Here is an 18,459-nt window from a genome sequence, read left to right as displayed (position 1 = left end):
AGACAGGCCCTGTCTTAGTCATCTAGTGCTGCTCCAACAGAAATACCACAAGTGGATGGCTTTACAAAGAGAAATTTATTCTCTCACAGTCCAGTAGGCTACAAGTCCAAATTCAGGGCACCAGCTCCATGGGAACACTTTCTCCATCGGCTCTGGAGGAAAGACCATGTCATCAGTCTTCGTTTGGTCTGGGAGCTTCTCTGCACAGGAACCTCAGGTCCAAAGGATGCGCTCTGCTCCCAGCACTGCTTTCTTGGTGGTATGAGGTTCCCATGTGTCTCTGCTTGCTTCTCTCTTCTATATCTCAAAAGAGATTGCATTAAGACACTGATCTTGTCAACCTCATCAGTATAACCTCATCACAGTGATAGAATTTACAACACATGAGGAGATCACATATAATCTCATCAAAGTGGTAGAATTCACAACACATAAGGACATCACATAAAATACCACAATCATACAATACTAGGAATCATTACCCAGCCAAGTTGCTACACACATTTTTTGGGGGACACAATTCAATCCATGACAGCCCCATACAACAAAATGAGACTAAATGGGCACACCAGACCAGCAGCAGGGACGAGAAGGCAGGAGAAGACAGGAAAGCTGGTAATGCGGAACCCAAGGTCAAAAAGGGGAGAGTGCTGACATGTCGTGGGGTTGGCAACCAATGTCACAAAACAGTATGTGTATTAATTGTTTAGTGAGAAACTAGTTTGCTCTGTAAAGTACAATAAAAAAGTAAAAAAAAAAAAAGACTTCTCAGTACAGATAGGTAATTTGTTGCTTTCACCTAATGGGGTCTTGGAGCCCTCGTGGCGCAGTGGCTAAGAGCTCAGCTGCTAACCAAAATGTCAGGAGTTCGAATCCACCAGCCGCTCCTTGGAAACTCTATGGGGAAGTTCTACTCTGTCATATAGTGTCACTATGAGTTGGAATTGACCTGATGGCAACAGGCTTAATGGGGTCTTGGCCCAGGTCATCATAATGTTTATTATGAGCAGAGCTTAATGTAGGTGTTGACAGGAATAAACTCTCTTCTGGTTGGCCTCAGTAATCCAGACCAAAATAAACATCTAGTGGATTACATATTCTTAGGATATACCCTTAGATATCCTTAGGATATGTCTGGGAAACCGGAAAATCTCAGAAGGAATTTGTTCTCTGAAATTCTAAGGATCATACATTACCTAGAGCTGATCCTGATTACCTGTTTTACTTATAAAAAGACTTGAGAAGATGAGTGGAAAACCACCAGGCTTGGAAATATGCCAGGGTTAATTACTGCTTGCTGCTTTCAATTCCTGTTTGTTTACCATTCTCTTAAGTTAATTAAGCAACTTAATACATTCATACCATAGAACTTTAACTGAGGAGATGTGGAATGAAATACTGTGGTTTTATGCAAATAATGAATACCTTCTACTTTCGTTTCCCAGTCATTCCCCACCTCCCACCCTACCCCCTCCAGGTATTTTTATAAGCACGATGCTAATTTTTTTTTTACAATAACATGCTAGAAACTGCAATCAACGGTAAACCAATAGTATGTTGTTGTTAGGTGCTGTCCAGTCAGTTCCGACTCATAGCGACCGTATGTACAACAGAACAAAACACTGTCCAGTTCTGCACCTTCCTCACAATCATTGCTATGTTTGAACCCATTTTGCAGGCACTGTGTCAATCCATCTCACTGAGGGTCGTCCTCTTTTTCAGACTCTTTATCTTACCAAGCATGATGTTCTTCTCCAGGGAATGGTCCCTCCTGATAACATGTCCAAAGTACCTGAAGCAATGTTCCAGCATCCTTGCTTCTAATGCGCATTCTGGCTGGATTTGCTCATTCTCCTGGCAGTCCATAGTATATTCAATATTCTTCACCAACACCACAATACAAAGGCATCAATGCTTCAGTCTTCCTTACTCATTGTCCAGCTTTTGCATGTATATGAGGTGACTGAAAATATCATGGCTTGGGACAGGGGCACCTTAATCCTCAAAGTGGTATCTTCGCTTTTCAACACTTTAAAGAGGTCTTTTGCAGCAGATTTTTTCCCAATGCAGTATGTCGTTTGATTTCTTCACTGATGCTTCCATGGGTGTTGACTATGGATCCAAGTAAAATGAAATCCTTGACAACTTCAATATTTTCTCTGTTTATCATGCTGTTGCTTATTGGTCCAGTTGTGGGAATTTTTGTTTTCTTTATGTTGAAGTCTCATCCATATTGAAGACTGCAGTCTTTGATCTTCATCAGTAAGTGCTTCAAGTCCTCTTCACTTTCAGCAAGAAAGGTTGTGTCATCTGCATAATGCATGTTGTTAATGAGTCTTCCTCCGATCCTGATGCCGTTTTTCTTCATATAGTCCAGCGTCTCTAATTATTTGCTCAGCGTACAGATTGAATAAGTCTGCTGAAAGGATACAACCCTGACACACACCTTTCCTGATTTTAAACCATGCAGTATCCCCTTGTCCTGTTCAAACGACTGCCTCTTGGTCTATGTACATTTTCCTCAGGAGCACAATTAAATGTTCTGGAATTTCCATCCTTCACAACGTTATCCATAATTTGTTATGATCCACACAGTCGAATGTCTTTGCATAGTAAATAAAACACAGGTAAACATCTTTCTGGTATTTTCTGCTTTCAGCCAAGATCCACCTGACATCAGCAATGATATCCCTCGTTCCACATCCTCTTCTGAATCTGGCTTGAATTTCTTTCAGTTCTCTGTCGATGTACTGCTGCAACCACTTTTGAACAATCTTCAGCAAAATTTTACTTGTGTATGATGTTAAAATGATATTGTTTGATAACTTCCGCATTCTGTTGGATCACCTCTTCTTTGGAATGAGCACAAATATGAATCTCTTCCAGCTGGCTGGCCGGCTAGCTGTTTTCCAAATTTCTTAGCATAGGCAAGTGAGTACCTCCAGTGCTGCATCCATTTGTTGAAATGTCTCAACTGGTAATCCATCAATTCCTGGAGCCTTGTTTTTTGCCAATGCTTTCAGTGCAGCTTGGACTTCTTCCTTCAATACCACCAGTTCTTGATCATATGCTACCTCCTGAAATGTTTGAACATCAACCAATTCTTTTTGGTACAGTGACTCTATGTGTTCCTTCCATCTTCTTTTGATCCTTCCTGCATCGTTCAATATTTTGCCCATAGAATCCTTTAATATTGCAACTACAGCCTTGAATTTTTTTCTTCAGTTTTTTCAGCTTGAGAAATATCATGAGTGTTCTTCCCTTTTGGTTTTCTAATTCCAGGTCCTTGCACATTTCATTTCAATGCTTTACCCTGTCTTCTTAAACTACCCTTTGAAATCTTCTGTTCAGCCTTTGCTTCTTTTCTTCCATTCCCTTTAGCTACTCTATGCTCAAGAGCAAGTCTGAGTCTCTTCTGACATCCATTTTGGTGTTTTCTTTCTTTCCTATGTTTTTAATGACCCTTTGCTTTCTTCATGTATGATAACCTTAATGTCATCCCACTACTCATCTGGTCTTCAGTCATTAGTGTTCAGTGTGTCAAATCTATTCTTGAGATGGTCTTCAAATTTACGTGGGATATACTCAAGGTTGTATTTGGTTATTATGGGCTTGTTTTAATTTTCTTCAGCATCAACTTGAACTTGTGTATGAACAAATGATGGTCTGTTCCACAGTTAGCTCCTGGCCTTGTTCTGACTGATGATATGGAGCTTCTCCATTATCTCTTTCCACAGATGTAGTTGATTTGATTTGTGTTTTCCATCCAATGAGGTCTACATGTATAGTCACTCTCTATGTTGTTAGAAAAAGGTATTTGCAATGAAGAAGTCATTGGTCTTGCAAAATTCTACCATGAGATCTCCAGCATCGTTTCTACCACCAAGGCCATATTTTCCAACTACATATCCTCCTTCTTCATCTCCATCTTTCACATTCCAATCACCAGTAATTATCAATGTACCTTGACTGCATGTGTGATCAACTTCAGACGGCAGAAGTTGGTAAAAATCTGTTTATCTTTGGCCTTAGTGGTTGGTGCGTAAATTTGAAAAAGTCATTTTAAATGGTCTTCCTCATAGGCATATGGATATTATCCTATCACTGACAGCGCTCCACTTCAGGATAGATCTTGAGATGTTCTTTTTGACGATGAATGTGATACCATTCCTCTTTGATATGTCATTCCTGGCATAGTAGACCATGTGACTGTCTGATTCAAAATGGCCAATACCAGTCCATTTCAGCTCACTAATGCCTAGGATATCGATCTTTACATGTTCCATTTCATTTTTGACAGCTTCCAATTCTCCTAGATTCTTACTTTGTACATTCCACATTCCGGTTATTAATGGATGTTTTCAGCTGTTTCTTGTCATTTTGCCACATCAGCAAATGAAGGTCCTGCAAGCTTGACTCCATCCACATCATTAAGGTCAACTGTACCTTGAGGAGGGAGCTCTTCTCAAGTCATATTTTGAGTGCCTTCCAACCTTAAGGGCTCATCTTCCGGCACTGTATCAGACAATGTGCTGCTGCTATCCATAAGGTTTTCACTGGCCAATTTTTTCAAAAGTAGACCACCAGGTCCTTCTTTCTAGTCTGTCTGAGTCTAGAAGCTCCACTGAAACCTGTCCATCATGGGTGACCCTGCTGGTTTTTAAAATACCAGTGGCATAGTTTCTAGCATCACAACAACAAGCAAGCCACCACAGCACAATAAACTGACAGATGCATGACGGAGTCAATCATATACTACTCTACATCAAGGTTAGTGTTAAGACTTCTCAGAAGATACGTGTTCCAACGATCACATCAAAGAATTTCCAAAGTTATGTAGAACACAGGTTGCATACTGGGAGCAAATGGACTGGATATAGCAAACACACGTGCTTTATTTAGGTTCCTGGGTAGTACAAATGATTTCTCTGTAGCTGTTAATCTACAGTTGGGCGATTCAAACCTACCAGTAGCATCATGGAAAAAAGGCCTGGCAATCTGCTTCAGTGAAGATTGCAGACAAGAAAACCCTACAGAACCGTTCTATTCTGTAACACATAGGGTATGTCATAAGTTGGGATCGACTTGATTGTAGCTGGTTTTTCTTAGTGTTTTGTTTAGTCCTCACAATACTTTATAAGTTATTCTTTTGAAAGCAGAGCAGAGTTTCTCAATGATGAGGCTCAGCAAGAGGCCTTGATAGAGAATGACAGGTATGGGAAGTTAGGAGTTAAATTTAAAAAAAGAATGTGCAAAATAGAGAACAGGAATGCACTGCTACAATTGATATACCAAGAGCAGCGATTCAAAAAGAGAAAGCAATGATGGAAAGATAATCTAATTCTATTACTGATCTCACCAGAACCAACTTTTCATTTCAAAGACTAATTTAATTACTTCCAACATCTTACCTCTTCTTTCATTACCCTCCATAATCTTCTTCCTCTATCTTACTTACGAACAGAACAGAACAGAACTGAAAGGCCTGAACTACCGAGTTTTGAGTGCTAAGAACTGCTCAGCTCCAGTGTTCCTGATCAGTGATCAGGACCAAGTTGATGGGCCATCTGCCAAGTTCATCACCAGAGCAATTTGAACCTTGAGCCAGACCAGACTGTGACAGCTCAGTACTGAACCATACAAGATGGAACCTGACCCAAGTAGCTGCTTCCTGAGCACAACATGTCCTACAGATAACAAGCTAAAGTTAAGTCAGCTATTTTCTCAGCCCATACATGAGGAAAAGAAGACTAGAGTGAGGATGCCAACATAAAATGACAGAAGCAAAATTAACCAAAGTGCATAAAAGACTACTTTTCTAGTTTAATATTTCATACATGAGATAAGATATAGGTTCCTGGACATCATCAATAGCAGAGTGACAGAACCAAACAAAGATAATTTAAAATCAAGTGTTCAAGTAACGTAGAGCAGGTTTTCTATAAATTCACTCAAATCAACTTATTACCTCAGCTCCCAGCATGGATTGAATGGTCCTGATATAGGTCTCTATCCGGTCATCCTTTAGTTCAACCCAGGCCGGTGGGCTCATTCGCATGCCAATGGGGCCAGCTATCTTCTCTAACATGTTAACCAGCTCTCGGGCCTGATCCATTGCTCTCTTTGGGTAAAAGACTGCCCAGAAATGCATGGGGACCTAGAAATAACCACAAGCTATTTTAGTACTTTCCACACTTGAACATTCCAAACTCATACTCAGGAGCTTATATTCTTGAGAATAAATTACTTTTCACTCCCTCTGCTTGAGTCCTGTCTTATCCAATTTCTATTACTAACACAAAAGTGTGCGATAAATGAATTATGGCACTTTCTCACAACGGAATACTATACAGCAATGAGAATGGAAGATCTACAACCATACCTAACAATATACATGAAAATCATCAACATAAGGTTGAAAGAGAGAAGCTAGACAAAAACGAATATATACTCTAAGACTCTATTCATAGATAAAGTACAAAAACAGCTGAAACTCATCTATGCTGTCCTATGAAGTCAGGACAGTGGTTATCCTTGGTATGTGTGGGGGTGAGGGGTAGGTAGTTAATAGGAGCATGGAGGTGGGCTTCTAGGGTACTGGTAAAGTTCTGTTTCTTAATCCTTGGTGTTATTACACAGGTCTGTTTAATTTGTGAAAATTCATTAAGCTATATACTTAAAGTGCACTTTTCTTTGTATGTATTATATTTCAATAAAAAGTTTTAAAAACAGATATGTGTGTTTTACATATGTCCATAAAGACCAGGTTGACCAAAAATATTTACAAATAATTATATACCATTTTGTTCTTTGACGAAAATAGCTAATACATTAGTTGACTTGGTGATATACTGTTTTAACATCTTTCGTGGATAAAAACACACTCCAGGAATGAGCAGGGAAAAAAATGGGAAAATAGAGAAAAGAGACGTGGGGAAGAAGGAAGACAGAAAGGAGACTGGGTGATAAGTCACCAGAGTGACTTACTTCCTCTTCATAAGTCTGTGGTCAGGCAAAGGGCTAACTCCTAACAATTCATCAACTTACTCTATTTGCAGAACCCCTGTCCTGTTTTGCAGATAATTCAAGATAAGAATTCAGTTGTTACTTTCTCTCAAAAAGAGGACACTATCATTCCTGCTTCCCTAATTTCCACACTTTTGAGAATACTGGTCCTATATTTACCACTTGAAAAATCACTTACAGTCAAAATGGAAAGGTCTCTGGTTACTTCCTTAATCCAGTTGAGTTCCTGAGATGTGGTAAATGAAGTATTTCTTAAATTAATTCTTTCCATTGGCAGAACTCGTCCTTCAATCTAAACAGAAAACAACGTATCTATGACACGAGCCACCTATAAACAGTATTTAGAAAAATACTGACAGTGTCTTCTTCGAGGCCTGGTCAGCTCCACCATATAGGTTTGTCCCTATTATAATTTTTAAGAATGGCAGAAAAATGCAACTGCTAGCAGAGGGGTCCATGTCATGAGAACCAGACATATACAAGTAAAATCTCACAGGCTCTGCTCTTCTGTTACTGAAGCTTCCAACGTGGCATCCCAAGGTAAGGATTAGAAAACACTGTCTCTACAGAATGGATATAAAACAGCTATAACTTTGAAGTCAACAGGAAAATAATCATTGAAAAATATTTTAAGGAAAAAAACTGAAAGAAAATAAAAGACTATTTTTTAAAATAAGACTGAACATAGACTACTATTACATTTTCTACAAGAAAAAAAGCTGAAGGGAAAAACATAAATATAATGAAAGAACAAATTAAGAACAATAAATAAATAAATAATAAATCAATTTGATCTAAATATCCAGTAAGATAACTAAGCTGATGATACATCTGTATGATGGACTACTTTGCTACTGTTGAAATCGTTTTCTAACTACATGTAATATGATTCTATCTTTGCAAAATTAAATAGTAATGTATAAATCGTAAAAATTGAATGAGCCCAAACTTGGTAGTGATTATCTCTGGGAGAGGTGTAATTATGAAGGATTTTACTTGTTATGATCTCCACTGTTTGCTTTTTTTTTAAAATAACACTTATCTATAATGAAAAAAGTTTAAATAATTTTTACAGTATTATAAACAACAATAACCATATTAGCAAGGGTGTAAGGAATCAGACTGTCTCATCTTCTGCTCATGAAAGGAAAAAATTGTTGACTCCTTCTAGAGGGAAATATGGCAATATATAATAAAAGCATTAAAAATCATAAATACCCCAATTTAATAATTTCACTTCCATAAATTTGAGCTAGGTAAATAACGTGCAAAGATTTAGTTACAAAGATGTTCACTACATCACTATTTATAACAGCAAAATACTAAAAAAAAATTCAATTTAAATATGTAAGAATAGCAAATTGTTAATAAAATATCATGTAGTCATGAAAATATTTTTAAAAATATAAAATGATATGGGAAAACATTCAAAATATATTGAGAAAAAAAAAACAGATGAATGCATACACTGGGGGTGTGTGCATGTGTGTGTACAAAAAAAAGACTGTAAAGATATACACCAAACTGTTAACAGTGGTTATTCTGATGTAGCAAGATTATAGGTAGACACTCTTCTTCTTTGGCTTATGTTTTCTACACATTCAAATAATATTCAATAACATTAAAACATGTTCTTGATATAATATTAAGTGGAAAAGAAGATGCAAAACCATATATACAGTATAATAAAAATTTTGTAAAAAAAAGATTCTCACAGAAAAACATTTTAGGAAAAAGAAATATACTGAAAATATTATCTTTTATATGTGTCTGAAATAAATTACTGAGATATTATCTTTGGGTAAGGCAATTATTATTTTTATTTCCTTCTTTATGTTTTCTAGAGTTTTTAAAATTCTCCTTATTGACTAAACATTAATACTCAAAAAAATAACATTCTGAAGAAGGAGTCAATTGAGAACTAGAGAAAGGTTAGAATTCATTGTTTTGGCATAATCTCAAAAGAAAGGCACAAATTAATAATAGCTAATACTTACGGAGCACTTGCTATATGCCAGATATTACAATAAAGATGCTGTCATTAAATTCTTTTAACTCAGTCATTATCCTCATTTTACAGATAAGGAAACTGAGGCTCAGAGATGCTAAGCAAACTGCTCAAAGTAACCAAGATGGCAAATGGTGAAGCTAGGATTCAAAACTAAGTGAGCTGACACCAAAGCTCAGAGATTTAACAACTTCCCTATACTGTCTCTCTACTATGAATCATGGCTGCACAAAATAAAACATAGCTGATTCAGGCAAACTTCAGGCTGAAAGGGCCACAAAAAAATTGGATTGTAGAAGTCTGAGACTCTCTTATGCCAATAGAAAGCAGTATATTCAAGGAAACACTAGTTAATTATTGGGAAAGAAAAATAAATAGAATTCTGAAATTAAAAAAAAAAAAAGGAAGGAAAAGATGTGGAACATTTGGAAAACTAAAAATAAGGTGAAAATAAATAAATACTCCTTTTGCTATCTATTTGACTGGAAAGTACCAGCTTAAATCCCTAGAAAATACAGGGAAAAATTCTGTAAGAGATACTAACAAATTAAGTCAAGGAAATTCAAGTACCATAACTGGGGCCAAAAAAAAAAAAGAGTATTAAGAACAAAGCAAAAACTCCAAAATAAAGACAAGATAGAAAGTTATCATTTAGTCTTAAAATGCTTTAAAATCCTTAGTTAATGTTGTTTCCTCTCCCCATCAACATCTTCTTCCAGTTTACCTTATGTACATCATTTTGAAGACAGAGACCCCAACGTGTCATTTCATTGCGAGCTGTCTCATTCTTCGAAATTCTCTGTAGCAAACATTCCAAAGCATTATGGTGCTGTTTAGGGCTCAGATTGATCTGCTGAGTCAAATCCTAAATAAAATTAAAATGGAGATAAGTTATAAGTATTACTTCAACAAATACGAGGTTAAATAAGCCCCAGTGTTTAAAAATGTCTCTATAAGAAACCTTCACATTGAAATCAACAGAAATTTTCAAATATCTCCAAGGACTTTAATGAGTATCTCCCAGCAATGTGAATGAGGTGTGAAGTTAACAATTCAATAACAAAGGTAATAATTTTAAATGTTATTGGCTCTTTCTCTCTCATGACACTCAAGTCTTAACTCTTTCTCAAAACATGGTCTGAATTTAAAATTCCTAAAAGATAAACCAGACACAAGCAAAGCAGGCTTGACTACAGGTACTTAGTATCTGGGGAAAAACAGAAAAAAAGAAACTATGTCACAGTCCAGGGATTCAGTCAAACACAAATGAGTAGAAAACCACCTCCAGTTTTACACTTTATGTTATAGTATATTAGGCATTTAGTGCCATCATATGACACTTCTTTTGTCCAGAACTTGCCACAGTGTTAGGCCCGTAATAGGTGAGTGCTAAATATTTATTGTGAAACAATGTCTAACAAGTATGTATGAAGACTCTATATCACGTAAGTGAATTCTTCACTTATTCTTCTGGGACTAATGAATTGTACAGCTATTGTTCCCTGTGAGGCAGTCATTAGGGTCAGTAAGCCTATTTAAAAAAAAAAAAAAACACAACAAACTCATTGCTGTTGAGTTGATTCTGACTCATAGTGACCCTGCAGGACACAGTAGAACTGTCCCATAGAAACCCTATGTTTCTAAGCAGCAGCTGGTGGATCTGAACTGTTGACCTTTTGCTTAGCAGTCAAACTCTTAACTACTGCGCCACCAGGGTTCCAGTAAGCCTATGGGGCTATACATATAGCTCTGTCGTCATAAAGTCATTAGGTAACTGAGAGTTGTGAGGAAGGAGCCTTGGACCTACATATGAAAAGCAGAAGTATCAGAAGGTAAGCATGAAAGAAGTCTCTTACAGGAATTTCACCTAGGGCTCTTCATGCTACTAAAAATAATGCGGCACCTGAGACAAGCATGAATCCAAGGGTAAGACAGACAAGGATGGAGAAAGTGAGGCAGCAGAAAGTAGCTCAGTTGTGGAAAGCCTCAGGAGTCACAGAGTGTGGAGGTTAAGCACTCAGGTTCTGGACTCCACTGGGAGTCCACATCCACTGCTGTAAACATCTCAGTTTCTCAGCTATTTCCTACGGGACTGAGCCTAACACATACAGTGAACTCAGAGCCCCACAAGATAAACTTCCACCCTTTTGCCTCATGCCATGACTTGCTGACTTTTGCTACACTATCTCCCTCCATACCGTCAAATAAAAGGAAGGCTTACGGAAATGTCAGAATAATTTAGCGCTCTCAAAGAACCTCATTTTTGGTCATATGATCAGTTTATCATCATGTGATTGGAGAGGGTAAACAGTTCTTTCTTTCTTTTATCTTATAATCCGTCCCTCTACTGTTCTAACAACCTTCAAAAGGACGCTCAAGTAGGTTTTTTCATATTGTGTGTGGGAAGGGGCATGGAACGTGTTTTACAGAAGAACAAGTGGAGCTTGGAAGAACTGACCTGCCCATGTAACAATGCAAGCCAGTATCGGAGCCAGAATCTGGCCCAGTTCTAGGTCAAACTGCTATCCAAAACACCTTCTGCTCAAACCAGGCATTTCCTACTAAAAATAGCAAGATTCCAACCTTCATGGCTCTGAAGTCCTTCTTCATTTTCTCTGGGATTCCGGTCATGAAGGAAAGCTCAGGTAGTAGCAGTATTTCGCCTTTTAGCAACTTTGAAGAGAGAACAGAGAGGGAAAACAAGGCAATCAAAAAGGATACTATTCCCCTGACCTGTACAAGACATACCATTGCCCTGGGCTGATGCTGTAGTGATATAGCTTATACAACAAGGAATATAATATCCTGGGTAAGAAGGCAGTGAAACACTAGTAGAAGTATTTCATCCTTTTCTCCCCTTGGTCACAACATACATAGCCTGTTGTATTAGATAAAGGGGAAAACATAAAACTGTCAAAAAAGAGACGAAAAACTAAAAAATAGAAAAAAAAATTATTTCCCTCTTGGGCCCCAAGACAATTTTAAGACCAAATCCAAAAACCAAACTTGTTGCCATTAAGTCGACTCCAACTCATAGCGACCCTATAACAACAGAGTAGAACTATCCCATAGGGTTTCCAAGGCTGTAATATTTATGGAAACAGATTGCCACATCTTTCTCCTGTGGAGGTGCTGGTAGGTTAGAACCTTCTGGTTAGCAGCTGAGTGCTTAACCACTGCACCACTAGGGCTCCTAATTCTAAGATAATACGTCCTATTCAGCGGTGTGCTTCAATCTCATCTTATTCTTCTGATTTTCAGTTTTCACATTTAAGACAGAGGAGTCAGGCGTCAAGGCACTTTCCCCTGACCCTTACCGCTGTTGAAATAAGTGTCTATAACTTCCCTAACAGATCCAATTTTTAAATCTTCATTAGTAGGAAATTCTACTTATTCCTTTAACCTAAATCGCTCATGGAGATATTTAGCTCCTCCTTGTGGAGACTTCAAAAGCATATCCAACCAGTGTGAAGTAGCAAATGGCTACATTAAATGAACAAAACCCTGCACAGCTTTTCCCAACCATACTGTAATCATTGATCCGTGGCTTCCATAGAGCCTTGAAGAAGACTAAAAATAGATGATAGAATGCAGAACCTAAGCTGGAAGTGTAAGCCTGACACCTCCCCACTCACCATCCCTTGGTTATTCTGTCTCTCACTGGGCCTGTGGATCAGCAGTGGCTGGTCCTCTTCCTTAATTGTAATCCCATAGTTTTTGCTAGAGCAGGGTAGAGGCAGGAAAAAATTTCAGAAGCATCATCACTACTCTTATAGCAACACAGTCTGAGTCTCTTAACCAGGACTGGATATATAATTTGCATAATACCCTCTGTCAGGGATCCATCAGAAACGGACCATAATCTATTTATAACCAGAAAAAGTAGGCTCAAGTTACATTGCAAATTAAGTAAGGTGAACAGTATATGAGACTTTGTCAAACACCGCATCAGGCTAAAAGGCTTAGGCAACTAGAAAGGTGAAATGATTACTGACTTGAATTTAATCTCTGCAACCAGTCTTCTAATCAAACCAGCAAAAGAAATACAATTCAAAGCCCTGCAACCAATTTACAAAGTAACCTCCACAAGTATTAAATGAAGCTGTAAAGATAGCATATTCAGGTCAAATCCCAAAGACGAGCTCAATCTATCTTAGGCACATTACCAATCCAATTATTTTAAGTGTTAAGTTGTATGCTATTATGGAACTCAATATCCTGTTAGAGACTGGCAGAACACATCCTACCCTCACACTGAGGCCCAAACCCAGTCTCTTCTACCTGTAGTATTCCAAGAATGTGATCTCCTTCCCATCAGACATTGTGAAGCTATCTTTTGGAGTCTTATTCCAGTCCACATCATCAATACGATAGGTGCGGTTGTTGTAACGGGTTATAACAATATTTCCAACCAGAAGCTTAGTGCACTCATCCTGGAAGTTTTCTTTGTTCTGCTGATACATGGCATGCCTTTGGAAAGAGAGACAAAAGACTTCCGGATCACATTTGTAGGGGCAGACCAATATAAAAGCGACAGAGGGAGCAAGCAAATAATTCCAGGGTATAATCAGAGCTACATAGCACCAGAAGGCTTCCGTTGTCTCTTTTAGGAGATGGGACTCTCACCTCTTTTATAAAAGAAAAAAAAAAGATTAAAACAGCAACTATAAATAAAATTCACTGCATTCCTTAAAATAAAAGTACTTTTATCATCAAAATAATTATTCTATATCATCATTATTAGGACTTAGCCTACAGAGGCAGAGTAGAAAATTCTTTAAACTATATTTGCCTTTTCCTAGCTGAAGGAAGAAATTACAGATACCTATCAGAAGACAAGCACTGGTTAAAATGCTAAAGATGTTTAGAAAAAAAGACGTACAGTACACAAATATGCTCTCGTGGTAACCTCTATAATGCTGTAAACAAGGCAACACAGGAAACTTGCACGAAGCGTGTGTAAATATGGCCAGAGATGTCAAGGAAAGTTTATAGAAGAGGTATGCTTGAGTTGATACTTGAAGGAGAAATCTGTTAGGCAGAAATGGCTGGCTCACAGGAATGAGCAACACTGCAAGCAAAGGAACTGGTTCTGATTTAGGAAATAATATTGGAGTTATTATTCCCTCTCCTTGAACATAGAGAATGTGACCCAGCTGGAGCTGGGCTCACAAGGAATCACAAGGACACATCAACTGGGCCCTGAAGTATAAAGACAGTAGCTAAAATAATCCTGGAAAATATCTTTTAGGGAAACTTTCACATAAAGCCAACCAAACAGAACAAAAAAGACTTTCCACTCTTACCTTTTTATATCAGCATTTACGGAATAGAAATTTGTTGGACCAATGAAGACCCTCCTGACTCTCCTTACTGAAACCTCTATCAATCATTGTTAAGAAAGACTACTTAAAATGTAGGAAAAAAACTCAGCTTTCAATGGTTTTGCCCATGTGTAATGTTAATATATACTGATAACTCCGTAACTGTTCTCTGGACTCAGGAAGACATGGCTGTGGCAGCATGCTTCTCCGTTTTCCCATGCTTGCCTATTCTGTGATATTCTTTGGACTCGGGTAGACATGGCTCTAGCAGCATGCTTGTCTGTTTTCCCACTTTTGTCTGTTCTGTGGTATTTCCTCGGACTCGGGCAGACATGGCTCTGGCAGCATGGTTGTCCATTTCCCACTTTTGCCCTTTTGAATACATCTCGAATAAAATTTTCTTTTGCTTTACTAAACTTTGTGATGTTCCTCCCCTATAACAGTACTTAGGGGACAATCAGGTGTCTGGTATTGGGCATAAGGAGGAGGTCAAGGAGGCAGAAATTAGTAAGCAATAAGGCTGAAGCCAGGTAGGGACCGGAAATAAATTTCTGTGTAAGTCAAGGATCAGAGCTTGGATGTTTTTTCTGGAGACCAGTGTCACCCAAGGTGTACTTCTCAGGAACACTACTTCCTTGAGAGGCAGAGAGGGGGTGGAAAGGTTTCATGATCAAATTTAGGCCATTCTGCGTATTACAACCCCTTCTTGGAGAGCCATAACACACATTACACATCAGGCTCTGAAAAGTACTAAACTAATCTATTTAGCTTCGTTTACCTCCAATTCAGTTAACCACAGACTCCTCCCTGTCCTTTTAATTTTTAGCACCATTTGGCTCCTGTCATGGACTGAATTATGTCCCTCAAAAATATGTCAACTTGGCTAGATCATGATTCCCAGTATTGTATGATTATCTACTATTTTATCATTCTGATGTGATTTCCCTGTATGTTGTAAATGCTATCACTATGATGTAATCAGATGGATCAGCAGCAGTTATATTGATGAGGCCTACAAGATTAGGTAGTGTCTTAAGCCAATCTCTTTCGAGATATGAGAGAGAAATGAGCAGAAAGACATGGGGACCTCATAACACTAAGAAAGCAGTGTTGGGAAAAGAGCGTGTCCTTTGGACCTGATGTTCCTGCGCTGAGATTCTCCCAGCCCAACAGAAGACTGATACATCACAAGGACCTTTCTCCAGAGCTGACGGAGAAAGAAAGCCTTCCTCTGGAGCTGATGCCTTGAATTTGCACTTGTAGCCTACTAGACTGTGAGAGAATAAATTTCTCTTTGTTAAAAGCCATCCACTTGTGGTATTTCTCTTATAGCAGCACTAGGTGACTAAGACAGAATTTGGTACTGAGAGTGTGGTGCTGCTCTAACAGATACCTAAAATGTGGAAGCGATTTTGAAACTGAATTGATAGAGAAGCGGCAGTGGCAGAGAACCAGCAGCAGCAGAACCAGGAGACCAGTGCGAGACGGCGCTGGAGCCGACCCACAGAGCAAGAGAACTGAGTGCCTGTGCACAGGAGGCTTCCTGGTGGAGTAGGGTGCCACCAGGCAATAAATCGGTGGAGCTACAGAGCTTTGGAACACTTGCCCCAGCAAGGCAGATGTGGGCATGAGGCCTGAGGGCTTAGAGGCCACAGGAAGCAGAAGCTGAAGACACAAGGAACACAAAAAGCCCATCTGCCTCAGTCTCAAAAGCTATGGCCATGACCTCTGGGATTTCAAAGGGTGGAGCCATGGCCTTTGGTGTTTCTAAGGGTGGAGTCACTACTCAGAGGCACTAGTAGAATGGTGCACCTAAAGCCAAGGGAACAGAATCCAGTAGGCCTGGAAGGCAGAGCTGAAGCCCAAGGCTGAGCGGCCTCCACTCAGAATCTGGAGAGCATGGCCAATACCTAGAGTCTAGAGGGCAGGGCTATTGTGTAAATGGTCTCAGAATACAAAAGATTATTTTCAAGCCTTGAGGGCTAATGTAATGCGTTATGCTAACTTGCTTACTGCCTGTTATGCCTTCTTTCCCTGCAATTTCTCCCATTTGTAATGGAAGTATCTAGCTTGTGCATGTTCTGCCATTGTACCTTTGGAAGTAGATAACTTGTATTCTAGATTTCACAAATGAAGAGGATTTCTGAATTTTGGACTTGAAGTTGATTTAAGTCTTTTGCTATGATACGATGGGGTGAATACGTTTTACATGTGGCAAGGACATGAATTTTTGGGGGCCAAAGGGTGGAATGTCATGGATTGAATTGTGTCCCCCCAAAATATCTGTCAATTTGGCTAGGTAATGATTCCCAGTATTGTATGATTGTCTATTTTATTATCTGATGTGATTTCCTTAAGTGTTGTGAATGCTATCACTATGATGTAATCAGATGGATTAGCGGCAGTTATACTGATGAGGTCTACAAGATTAGTTAGTGTCTTAAACCAATTTCTTTTGAGCTATAAAAGAGACGTACGAGCAGAGAAATATGGAGACCTCATATCACCAAGAAAGCAGTGCTTGGAGCAGGGTGCATCCTTTGGACCTGAGGTTCCTGTGCTGAGATGCTCCCAGACCAAGGGAAGACTGATGCTCACAGGCACCTTTCTCCAGAGCCCACAGAGACAGAAAGCCTTCCTCTGGAGCTGATGCCTTGAATTTGGACTTGTAGCCTACTAGACTGTGAGAGAATAAATTTCTCTGTTAAAAGCCATCCACTTGTGCTATTTTTGTTATACCAGCACTAGATTAACTAAGACAGCTCCTATTACCACTCTGGGTAATTGGTACTCTGCAGAACTTGAAGCTCACCAGGAAACCAAGGAAGGCCAGGGCTATAGAGGCTGAAAAAGAGAAGAATTTCACCCCAAGAGCCAAGAGAGAGATAGCCTTTCCCTAGCCCCCAGAAGTGTGAAAATAAATTTTTCTTTAAAGCCACCCACTAGTGGTATTTCTGTTACAGCAGCACTAGGCAACTAAGACACTACTCCTTCGTATTCACACCCCTCCCCCCTTTCCCACTGATCTGTTCTCTATCTCTATAGTTTTGTCATTTTGAGAATGATATATAAATGAAACCATAAAGTATGTAACCTTTAGAGATTGGCATTTTTCACTATGCATAATCTCCTTGAGATCCATCCAAGTTACTGCAACTATCAATCGTTCCTTCCTTTTTCTTGCTGAGTAGTATTCCACATGGGATTGCCATGATTTAGAAATAACTCAATGGCAATTAACTAACAACATTCCAGTGTACAGAGGTACCAGAGTTTAACCATTCATCTGTTGAAAGACATCTCAGTTGTTCGCAGTTTTTCACTATTACAAATAAAGCTGCTAGGAACATTTGTGTAATAGTTTTTGTGTGAACATAAGTTTTCATTTCTCTGGGAAAAATGCCAGGGAATGTGACTGAGAAGTCATATGGTAAGTGCATGTTTAGTTTTATAATAAGCAGCCAAATTATTTTCCAGAGTATCTCCACCATTTTACATTCCCACCCACAGCGTACGAGGGACTCAGTTTCTCTACATCCTCACCAGCATTTGGTATTGTCACCATTTTTTATTTTAGCTGTTCTAATAGGTGTGTAGTGATATCTCATTGTACTTTTAATTTGCATTTCCCTAATGGCAAATCATGTTGAACATCTTTTCATGAACTTATTTACCATCTATACCATTTCTTTGGTGAAATGTTCATCTTTTGCTCATTTTTTTATTGGATGGTTGAATGTATTTATTCTTTACTTTAAAAGTTGTAGATGTTCATTGTAAAAAAAATAAAAGCACGATTATAGAACACAGAAATAGAACACTGGTTATAATCCGTTTGATAGAAGACCACTTTCCTTTTGTTTGTCTTAAATTTGAATATATTAATAATTTCCTGAAAAAAACAGAATTAGAGTTCCGGCAAAATGGCGCTCTAGGTAGAAGCACCACGCCGTCCCTCCACAGCAAAGATCCAAAAACTAAGCCAAACAGAGAATACAACAATCCTGAAACCCTAAAACATCAACTGAAGAGATAAAGAACTCAGCCAAGCACCAAATGGAGTGAAAAAACTGACAGAGAACGGACAGCGAGGAGAGATTC

General features: G+C 38.7%; 1 protein-coding gene across 2 annotated transcripts in view; it reads right to left on the bottom strand.

Moving 5' to 3' along the window:
• Positions 1 to 18,459, bottom strand: part of PIWIL2 (piwi like RNA-mediated gene silencing 2) — a 105,392-nt gene that overhangs the window by 60,757 nt on the left and 26,176 nt on the right. For both annotated transcript variants that reach the window (XM_004382120.1, XM_023736632.1), the window contains exons 10-15: positions 13,316 to 13,504; positions 12,670 to 12,754; positions 11,618 to 11,707; positions 9,759 to 9,899; positions 7,205 to 7,318; positions 5,969 to 6,157 (exon numbers count right to left, since the gene is read on the bottom strand). In XM_004382120.1, the coding sequence (XP_004382177.1) occupies positions 5,969 to 6,157; positions 7,205 to 7,318; positions 9,759 to 9,899; positions 11,618 to 11,707; positions 12,670 to 12,754; positions 13,316 to 13,504 (808 nt within the window). The remainder of the gene's footprint in view (positions 1 to 5,968; positions 6,158 to 7,204; positions 7,319 to 9,758; positions 9,900 to 11,617; positions 11,708 to 12,669; positions 12,755 to 13,315; positions 13,505 to 18,459) is intronic.

The sequence above is a fragment of the Trichechus manatus genome, unplaced genomic scaffold (genome assembly GCF_000243295.1).
Source record: "Trichechus manatus latirostris isolate Lorelei unplaced genomic scaffold, TriManLat1.0 scaffold00090, whole genome shotgun sequence".
Lineage (NCBI taxonomy): Eukaryota > Metazoa > Chordata > Mammalia > Sirenia > Trichechidae > Trichechus > Trichechus manatus.
Note: the sequence above shows the minus strand (reverse complement) of the source record. Positions and strands in the feature narration are given on the sequence as shown.